Source organism: Sander vitreus, chromosome 5, assembly GCF_031162955.1.
Source record: "Sander vitreus isolate 19-12246 chromosome 5, sanVit1, whole genome shotgun sequence".
NCBI lineage: Eukaryota > Metazoa > Chordata > Actinopteri > Perciformes > Percidae > Sander > Sander vitreus.
In genome coordinates, this window is record NC_135859.1 from 15,939,068 (window position 1) to 15,949,448 (window position 10,381).

The 10,381-nt window shown below is 41.2% G+C and overlaps 2 protein-coding genes across 2 annotated transcripts; both read left to right on the forward strand.

Moving 5' to 3' along the window:
* The first annotated feature begins 49 nt into the window (after positions 1 to 49).
* On the forward strand, positions 50 to 3,968 carry riok2 (RIO kinase 2 (yeast)). The gene is made up of 10 exons (XM_078250592.1): positions 50 to 264; positions 417 to 555; positions 649 to 765; positions 1,191 to 1,366; positions 1,501 to 1,589; positions 1,706 to 1,897; positions 1,996 to 2,088; positions 2,369 to 2,782; positions 3,054 to 3,153; positions 3,516 to 3,968. Exons 1-10 carry the CDS (start codon positions 199 to 201, stop codon positions 3,675 to 3,677), a joined length of 1,548 nt encoding a protein of 515 aa, XP_078106718.1. The 5' UTR covers positions 50 to 198; the 3' UTR covers positions 3,678 to 3,968.
* A 1,255-nt stretch (positions 3,969 to 5,223) lies between these two features.
* LOC144517614 (protein limb expression 1-like) lies at positions 5,224 to 9,666 on the forward strand. Its single transcript, XM_078249703.1, has 6 exons — positions 5,224 to 5,299; positions 5,843 to 6,039; positions 7,454 to 7,594; positions 7,677 to 7,772; positions 8,896 to 8,973; positions 9,091 to 9,666. The coding sequence occupies exons 1-6, from the start codon at positions 5,224 to 5,226 to the stop codon at positions 9,499 to 9,501; spliced, it is 999 nt and encodes a 332-aa protein (XP_078105829.1). The 3' UTR covers positions 9,502 to 9,666.
* Positions 9,667 to 10,381: the final 715 nt, after the last annotated feature.

Below are 10,381 nucleotides of genomic sequence, written 5' to 3' on the forward strand. Positions count from 1 at the left end.
TGTTGTATTACCCATAGACAGTATATAGTTTTCCGTGTATTGGTGCGTCAAGAAGTGACGTTTCTCCGTTCCTCGAACTTCCGCCTTGCACGTGTGTTTACTAAAAATGTGGACTACTCATGGGACTACTGAACCTTAGAAGTACTAGTAATAATATTCTAAACACACTCTCTAACTGTTTGTTATCCGGTTGAAAACATGGGGAAGCTGAATGTCGTGGTGTTGAGATACTTATCTCGAGATGACTTCCGAGTCCTCACAGCGGTAAGTAGCAAGCTAGCTAGCTAGCTAACTGTTTTGTGCCATATAGCTAGTTGCCCTGTGCTAGGCTAGCTTTGGTCGGACTCGGTTTGTCATATATTTCAGCATTCTAATGATCTATTCTTGTTTCTTCACGTGAACTTCCCGTCACACAGGTTGAGATGGGGATGAAGAACCATGAGATTGTCCCAGTGAGTCTACTGTCCTCCATCGCTAACCTCAAACACGGCGGCTGCAACAAGATCCTCAGAGAGCTTGTCAAACACAAACTTGTGGCCTATGAACGCAACAAGAGTAAGAAAACACACAGGAATGCTTGCAGAACCTCACTAGTCCTGTCAGATGGCACATGTAGGTTATTCTTCTAATGCTGTATGTGGATTTCAGCTGTGCAGGGTTACAGGTTGAATAACGGAGGATATGACTACTTGGCTCTGAAGACCTTGTGCTCCAGAGAGGTGCTCATTTCAGTTGGCAACCAGATGGGTGTGGGCAAAGAGTCAGGTAAGAAAAAAACCTTCACATAACCACCTCTCATTTGGCATTCATGATTCGGTTAGAATCAATGGCATGAAACGAGTTTGTTATCATTGATGTGTACAGTATATATCACAATAAGCTTCACACCAGCAAAGTCAAGTGTTTAGTATATGCAGATTCATCTCAGAGAAATACACACATACAGACGGTTTCAAATAATATTGAACTATTTTCAGCCCTGTTGCGATTTTTTTCTTCTTACCCATAACCATAAAGAAATGCTGAGATGTCTATTTAACTGTAGTGTTTCAAAAGACCGAAGTTTGTGTAATGATTCTCTACGTGTTGATGTAAATAACATCTGTTCTCTGTCAGGTTTCCAGGCTGCTGAGTCGAGGTCAGAAACTTTAATGTTCATAGAAATATTTGTTTGTGCTCACTTCCTGTAGATATATATATTGTGGCGAGCCCAAACAACGAGCAGTACGCTCTGAAGCTTCACAGATTGGGTCGTACCTCCTTCAGGAACCTGAAGAACAAGAGAGATTACCACCAACACAGGAAAAACATTTCCTGGCTCTACCTCTCTCGCCTTTCTGCCATGAAGGAGTTTGCCTACATGAAGGTAATGGAACAAATCAGACAAAGTATTTAAGTTATGTGGTATAGAAAGAAAAATGTCACTTAGCAATTCATAAGATGGGCAGTAGGAATCCAGTTTTGTCTGGTGCATCTTTTGAGTCATCTCCTAATTTTCAGGCGTTGTATGATCGGGGCTTTCCTGTTCCCAAACCTGTGGACTATAACAGACATGCTGTAGTGATGGAGTTCATCAATGGATATCCACTGTATGTAAACAAGCCATCCTTCTTTCTTGCTTTATATAATACAGTAGCAATAGCACACTTCCTTACTCTCTGTTCCTTATATAACTTGTGTTTATTGTTTGTGTGATGTCTTCCAGGTATCAGGTGCATGAGCTGCAGGATCCACCTGCACTGTACAATGAGTTCATGGAGCTCATAGTCAAACTGGCCAATCACGGCCTGATTCATGGAGACTTTAACGAGTTCAACCTCATGCTGGACGACCAGGACCACATAACTATGATTGACTTCCCTCAAATGGTGTCCACCTCACATCCTAATGCTGAATGGTTGGTGTCTCTGTTATAAAAATGAATAAGAACCTAAAATGAATCAAATAAACAAAAAGATGTATGCATTATTCCCTTTTCCTGACTGTGTTTTATAGGTATTTTGACAGAGATGTCAAATGTATCAAAGATTTCTTTGCCAAACGATACAATTACGAGAGCGCGGTCTTCCCAACCTTCAAAGATATCAGGTAACTGCTCATATTCATGATTCAATTGCAATAAAACTCCTTCAAATACAATACAAATGTGTTGGGGTTATGTTTAGATGTCTGTAAGCTTTTTAGTGACCATGCCCAAAACTTCTTAAGTTGGTTGGCTGCTCTGTGAAATGGAACAACTTGATTTTATTTACTTGTACTTCGTTCAACATTTGTCCCAACATTAAGAAAAAGTATATTTTGCTTAGTATAAGTAAAATAAGTATATTTATTTAAAAACCTGATTTGTTTTCACTGTTTATTCCTACAGGCGATCTTATTCTCTAGATGTCGAAGTCTCAGCTAGTGGCTTCACCAAGGATCTGGAGAGAGATGCTGCGTTGCTACACCCAGCTGGACCTGAGGAAGAGGAAGATGACGAAGAGGAGGGTGATGACGAAGAGACGACAGACGAGGAGGTAGAAAAAGAAGAAGAGAGTGTGGACATGGAGGAATATAAGCAAGCGATGCTGGAACTGGAAGGTCTGAAAGTCAGCGACTCACATGCAGAGATACAAGATAAGGAGAACGAGAGTGAAAAAGGGGAAGAAGAAAAAGGAACTGAGAAATCTACTGGCAGAAGTGATGGAGAGAAGGACTTGGCGGAAGAGTTGAATGAGGCAGAGGATGAGTGTCCAGAGCTGGCAGACCTTTCCGCCTCCAACAAAGAGTTCAAACCCTTCAGGTAAACATAATGGAAAGTTAACATAACCACCTGTAGCTGTGGTACAGAGTCAACAAATAATGCTAGGTCTGTGAATACAAATGCCTGGTATCTTGAGAAATGGTCGATACATTTCAGAGACATTTGACTAAAATGTAGCATCACTTGTGTCAAATTAAGCAGGGTGGTTAAAAACATGCAAATTACACCCCAACGCTGAATTTCTGTTTTGTTGTTTATTTTTGCTGTAAAATGTGCCACAATAGCAATTGATTTATGTTTTCTCCTGCAGAGACTCAGACAGTCTTCTACATATGGCAGAACACAGGAGGATGAGGACAGACAGTGAGGGTACAATGGGCAGTATAGGGAGCTGCTCTACCATACCACCAGTAAGTAAAACACAGACACACAGCTGTCTGCAGTTAATGTATTATACAAAGGTCTGTGTGAGAGTGAAGGACACTACAGTACCGTTACAAAATACAAACACTCTGACTGAGGTGATCACTTGGAAGTTTGATCATTTCACCAGACATTGTAGCAATCCTAGTACACCGTTTTGACTAAACCTGAAATGTCCTGTAGGTGTTGCTAAAGAGCTTTCACATTGTGTTGCAGTTTGTCAAAGAATGTGATGGGGGGTTTTGTAGCAGAGACAACATGTTAAGATACTGTTATGTCTGCCTTGCAGAGGCAGACGGTACGTGCATTCGTCTGTAGTAACCTGCTGTTGTTTTTCTGTGTGCTGCAGGAGGTAGTCCGTCAGAAAGTGCGGAGGCAGCTCACCAAACAACAGAAGACAGCACAGAGGAGACGTCTGCAGAAGGGAGAAGCCAACTTGGTGACCAAATCCAGGAGAGAAAACCAAGATAACATCAAATCTAGTATGGAGACCGCCTCTTTCTGGGGATAAATGGGACTGCAGAGATGGACAGAATTCATGTCAACATTTAGTTTTTATATGGTTAACATGCATGCTGCATTGTTCCTCTGCTCTGTCTGAAAAGTTGTAAACACATCATAGTTGGTGAAAAAACAACTCAACTGTGCTATACTGTTATGGAAAATACACGAGAGAAGAGTGAAAACAAACTATGTATTCAGCAGCAGTAGTGAACTATCAAGATCAACATCCAGTCTAATGTAAATATCGACTGCTTATAATAAACCTGTATGTTTGATAATTAAATCATTTTAAACATTACTCAATGTGTGTTTTTTTTCTGTTTAATCAAAAGAATGGTTTAGGAAATAAGTAAAATTAACATTTGTTTCTGTCAGGACATTATTTGCACTTGTGCTTAACATGCTGCTAGTCAAGTGAGCACATTCTTTTAAGTTGATAGTTGCATATTAACTTCCAAGATGGTTACAAAAGACAGAAACCTTTTGAGTAAGTGTTGCCGTTATTGTAGTTTCAAGTTTATTCTGGGTATATTGCTGACAGAGTGACTAATGTGGATTTAAAAATCAAACAGAATGCAAGTTCATGAAGAGCTTTTGTTTTATGCTAAACTCCTGTGGTTCAAAGGTCTCCCAACTATTATGGTGGTTTGAATAGATAGCTACATCCACCCTCCCAGCAACCAATCAAAAAAGTAAAGAGTGACACAAGCATGTGGGAACATAACATGCTCCAGGACGCACCAATACATTCAGCATGAAATAGACACGCATACCCTTTCGCTCTGTCCTGCCTCAAGTGATGCATGACATGTAACAGATGAGAAAGCAGAGGACTTTGGAGCTAAGAAACCACAACTTTCTGAGAATTTGGTTCATTTATATGTAAGAGGCTTTCAGAGAGCGGGTGAATTCAGACTTGAACAATGGCCATTCATATTGAAGCGGGTGAATGGAGCTCCGAGACCCTGGCCTCCGTGGGCGCAAATTAGTGTGTGAAGTCAAAAGTATACCACCCCCACACATTTTAGACACTACATGTTTGGTAGAATTGTCATGCTGGGCACTGAGGGTATTTCATATAAAAGAAGCATCCAGTAATATACCTTTCCACAGACAAAAACGTCTATTTCCTGTTCCTCAATGTGGTACAATGTGCCATCTGCGGTTAAACTTGGCAATTTTGTGGAGGTCTTTAACTGTCCAGCTCTGTTCAGGGATTAGCCAGCTGCACGGCCCGAAGGGAGGGGCTCAGCATTCCAGCTCGGCACCTCTGTGAAAGAGTGAGGGGCCCTCTGAGCTAATTGGCAGCGAGGGTGACAAAGGTGGTCCGCTTCAAAAGAGAAACCCTGGTGGGATGTTCACACAGGAGAGGAGGAGGAGGGGAGAAAGGGAGAGTGGAGGGTCTTTCAGATTTTGAACTTATTCCTTATGATGTTCCCATCCTGAGCTGTGAAGGCGGTGGTCGTTGCTCATTTATAGGGTCATGTTTGCTGTTTTGATGGACCATTTTGATGTGACAAGTGGACTGATTGTTTGCAGCTGTGGAAGTAAAGATGAGTAAAGTGGAAGTGGAGGACAGCATCATGTCATACCTGTCACGGAGTGAGACCGACACTAGCCCCAAAGACTGTGAGTACAGGAGAAGCTTTGTGAGAAACTTAATTAAACAGGAAATAGACACATCTTTGTTTTAGATATCTGAATCAAATTGCTACAGTTGTTACAACTGTGTTAACCACTGTCGTAAATGATACAAAAACAGGCAAGCAATAAATTATTTTCTCATTACTTTGTTACATTTCCCTTAAAGTATTCCTGCAAGTGTCAGTCAACTTATCCCTGCTGCCATAGACTGAGATGTAGTACATAGTTAAGCACACAGTGAAGGACACAGGAAACTTTCGAACGTATTTCAGGGTCAGAAAAGGGTTACAAAATGCTGATTTGTATAAGTTATGGGGTGGCACTTACAGCTCCAAATTCTGCTTAAATTAACACTGTGTGGGAATGCTGATTTACAGAGGTGCTTGTATATTTATGTTAAAATGTACACATTCTCACAGGTTTACCCATAGTGAGACTAGAAGAAACATTTTATGAAAGTTATCAAAATATTTTACATATTACATTTTTTTTAATCATGATTGATGAAATGTGTCCATTTGTGTGCAGTGAATGTAGTGGCCATGCTCCATAACTTCTGGGAGCAGAGGCAGACAGGTCAGTTAAATGGTTCCTCCAGTGAATCAGATGGTTCTGTAGCCATCCAGCCAGAGAGCTTGCTGCTGTATGAGTCTGCACCGTCCCCTGGTCCTCCATACGTCTGCTATGTCACCCTGCCTGGAGGAAGCTGCTTTGGTAACTATAAGGTGGGTGTGTTTATCATCATTTGTGCTGTATGGCATGATTCCTCCACTTGGTATTTAATCTAACATGCCTGCACTGTGTCAGTGAGACACCAGTTGTCCTTAATGTGAAGTTGGAAGAACACATACTTGACCAGCAATAAGCTAAAAGTTAGTATTTTTAAGATACATGATGCAGTTGATTTTTCTGTCTTGATGGTGAAATTGCAGAGAGCGTGGAAACACTAACATCAGTTGTACATATAATAAAAAACACATGTCCAAACTTAGTTTGTTATTCTATGTAAATGGCTAGTTTGGCTATTGTTTTGAATTTACTTCACATACATAGTAATAATACTAGACCTTTTCACAGATATAAACATAAACATTCTAAATGGCCCCAAGTTGATTTCCTGTTGCAGTGTATGTGAATGACATCAACTGACAGGAAGTTAACAAGGCGCCAGGCTGTTGCCTAGCAATGGAATTCCATTTAAAAAGGTCTATATAATATAATAATATATTTCTTTTATTTGCCAAGTAGATTTACACATACGAGGAATGTATCCTCTGCATTGAACCCATCCTAACTCTTTAGAAGCAATGCACAGCCGTAGTCTGGCGCCTGGGGACTGCCAGTACCTACATTGAGGGCAATGGCAGGAGCTACTTAGCATGCATGTCTTTATGGTGGGGGAAAACCAGAAATCCACCCGAACACAGGGAGAACATGCAAACTCCACACAGAAAGGCACTGCCCGGACTGGGGATCGAACCTAGTACTCAGCAGTGCCATCCACTGATCCACCGTTCCACCTAAAACACAGTTTAATCTCCAATTGCTTCTCTTCATTTTGTTGCAGCCGCACAGAATAGATCAACTCAAATCAACTAAATTGTAAAATATAACAGCTACAGAATCACGCTTTCTTACAAACTTGTTTTTCTGAGCAAAAGCATGTTGCATTACATCAACTTTCACATTCAGAGGCAAGTGCTCACTAGCAATGCTTGGATGTCATTCAATGGGAATAAACACACGGCCACACACACTTTTAAGGTTGTTTCAAGTTAATGTTTTGTTTAAATCCAACAATGTCTCTCAATGGGCTCATTGTGACCCAGACAGCAGCCCCCGGATCAGAGAAGGCATGTGATTGGTTATCTGTGAATGCCTCTAATGTTCTAATCTCATTGGTGATTTAAGTTCTGATCCCATGATTAGCTCAAATGAAGTGTAAAATCATCATAATTTAACTAAGAGTGGGCTCCCATTTACAGACAGGACTTATTGACTCAAGTTAGTCAACCCTCGGCTCACACATATCAGCAGACATTTCTGTTTAAAGTTACAATGTTTCATAAATCTTTCCCTCTCTTTTTGCACTCCTTTTGACATTTTAACCCTTCATGTTCACCATCTCCTCATCCACAGTTGTGTGACACTCAGGCAGAGGCTCGGAGGGATGCAGCTCGCGTGGCCCTGATGAACTCACTTGTGAACGAGCTGCCCTGTCGACGTATTAACCCTCAGTTCATCACTCAGAGTTTACAGCAGGCGGCCACCGACAGTGCTGTGAGTGTGAGACAGTATTGCACCTTATTGCAAGAATTTAGTCTCAACATGAATGCTGACCTGCACTGTTGTCTCTGTAAAGGTCTCTATAGAAGATGCTTGTGATTCAAGCACCAGCATAGGAACCTACAGTTTGCTGCTCCACTCCTACATAGGAAGGACCATGCTTGAGTTCCAGGTAAAACATAAAGCCAAGGTCTATTCTGCTAAATGTTCTTGTAGCTGTGCTTATAAATCATGTGGTAATTGTATGAAAGATCTATTTACTTCAAAGGATTCAGGCTTTGTGAAGAGGTACTTGTCTGCTAAGGGATCTTAAATAGTGTATATCTAACAGACCCTGAATTAATGCATTATCATTTTACCTAGTTAGGAATTATTAAGCCAAACATAACAGGAATCACAACCACTGGGTGGTTATGCCACCCTCCATTGTTATCATTACCCCTCTAGTATGTTTTTGCTAATGTATTCCCATTCCATCTCACTCTCAGTTAGACCGCGGCAGGGAGTAATGGTATGAAACACCTTATATTTCAACCTTTGTATAAATAAGCATATGTCTGCAGACAGAGGGTTATTAGTAGGAGGAAATGGGTTCATTATCATTCCATGGCTCACAGAGATGACTAGCTTCCAAGTAATACACACACCTCCATAAGTGCACACATTTACCTATACAGACAAGGGAATGTATTCACACACACATACATTAAAATCTCTGCACACACATCATTAACAATGAAGTATGCAGCTGTCAGTGCTTGACATCATTTATACATGCAGTCAATGCAGGAAGTGTTTGACAGTTTGGTGCAGGACCGTTAACAAGTAACATAGGGCAGATGCACAGTTGGAAACAGAGCAAACAGGCCAGCAGGTACAACATGGACTTCAACCCCAGACAACGTTTGTGTCATATTTTCCATCTTTGTATTATGAGGTCAATTTCAGTTAATGTATATACTTTCTCTGTTTAACAGTATTCTTAACACTCTTAGCTCTTAACACATGGCAGTTGTTTAGCCAGACAGTGTTTTATAAAGCAGGTGAAACCTACCTGGTGCATAAAGATTTACAATAACCTTTCAAACCAATCATCCACAGTTTAGGTGTGGGTTCAAGAAGAAGCCACATGATATGTTGTCTTTGTCAGACCGATGTACACAGAGCTGGATGTTTGGGTTTGTTATTCAAGTCATTACTCATGGGGTTGCACAAGCCTCTCTCTCTCTCTCTCTCTCTCTCTCTCTCTCTCTCTCATTCTAACCCACTTTCTCCCCCTCTCTTTCCCTGTGTAGGAGATGATGACAATTTTCCAGTTGTTGCAGTGGAATGGGACACTGAAGGCTCTGAGGGAAAGGCAGTGCTCTCGACAGGTACAGGTCCTGCCAAGAACATAATATCTCATCCCTGGTTTCAGGTAACTTTGTTAAAGCATCAGTATATATGCTGCTACAAACTGATGATTTCTAATGTTCTCCCTTCCCCCTCAGAGTGTGATTTCCTATTACTCTCAGCGAGGACTTGATGAGTACATGCGCAGCAGCATGGCTCTGGATTGGCTCGGACGGGAGCAGAGATTACCGGGACGACTCGGGGAGGAGCTGCAGATGGCGCAGAGGGAGCTGGTGTTGGCCCGGCGGCGAGGCATAGAGCTGCGCTTCTACAAGGAAAAGACAGAGATCCTCAGCTTGGCTCTAAGTCAAGCATACATTCACCACACACCTGAGGACTACAGCGAGGCGCCCAGTCACACATACCAGCAAGAACAACTTCCTTTACACACATTACACAGCCAGGACACAGAAGTCCAGATAACTCCACCCTACAGTCCTTCACCAACCCTCCATAAAAACACAAAGCCAACAGTCTGTCAAACCTCTGGCAAACACATGCCCTCCTAACAGTCCTTCACCGTGCTCACATCAGACTTATGTGCCTTTAAATGACTTTGAATAGACTGAAGCAGAAGGTAGGGGATCAACGTTGTCATTTGAATGAGCTCAAACTCTGCCACTGGAAATTTACATCTGTTTGGGAGAACAGAACATATCAAGCATGGTCATGGTCTTCAGGTTTAGTGTAAACATAAGTGTTCTGAAAGCACAAGAGTTACAGATATTGTGTTAAATTGTGTAGTAATACTGTTCTAACCTTATTAACACTCTTTTGTGACTATAGAACTTAAAGATATGTGTAGTGTATTTACAAGAAATACAGCAGCTAAATGATTTAAATCCATTAGCAGAAAATGTTGTTAATCTGTAGCAGTGACCATCTATCTATGTTTGTACAAAGAGCACTCTATTTGACTGCCTTAGCGTTTATGTATGTTCAGTGATGTCTTTTTGAGAAGTATATTATGATACACAATGTCACCTGTAATTTAAAATACAGGAGTTTTAAAATTATATATTTAGCCTATGAACTGCTTCATCTACCAGCAACTCAGTAGTTTTTCATGCCTCACTCTTCCTTTCTCCTTCTCTGTCTAGCATGCCATCTGGCTTGTCATTTTCCTAAACGGAAATTACTTGCCAGGGCGCTTCAGCATATTGACTGACATAACATGTTGGATGACGTGTTGCTATGAGAGTTTGTCATGATTGTGACACAAATGTATTTGATAATGTCAGAGAGCAGCTGGATATACAATACAATCTGGTTTGTAGTATCATGAGATCGAGGATGGCTGTTCACGTCAACTGCAGCTATAATTATGATCATGATAAAATGCTTACAGGCTTAGAGCATTTGATTATCTTTGGGTTGGTTGGGTGGTGG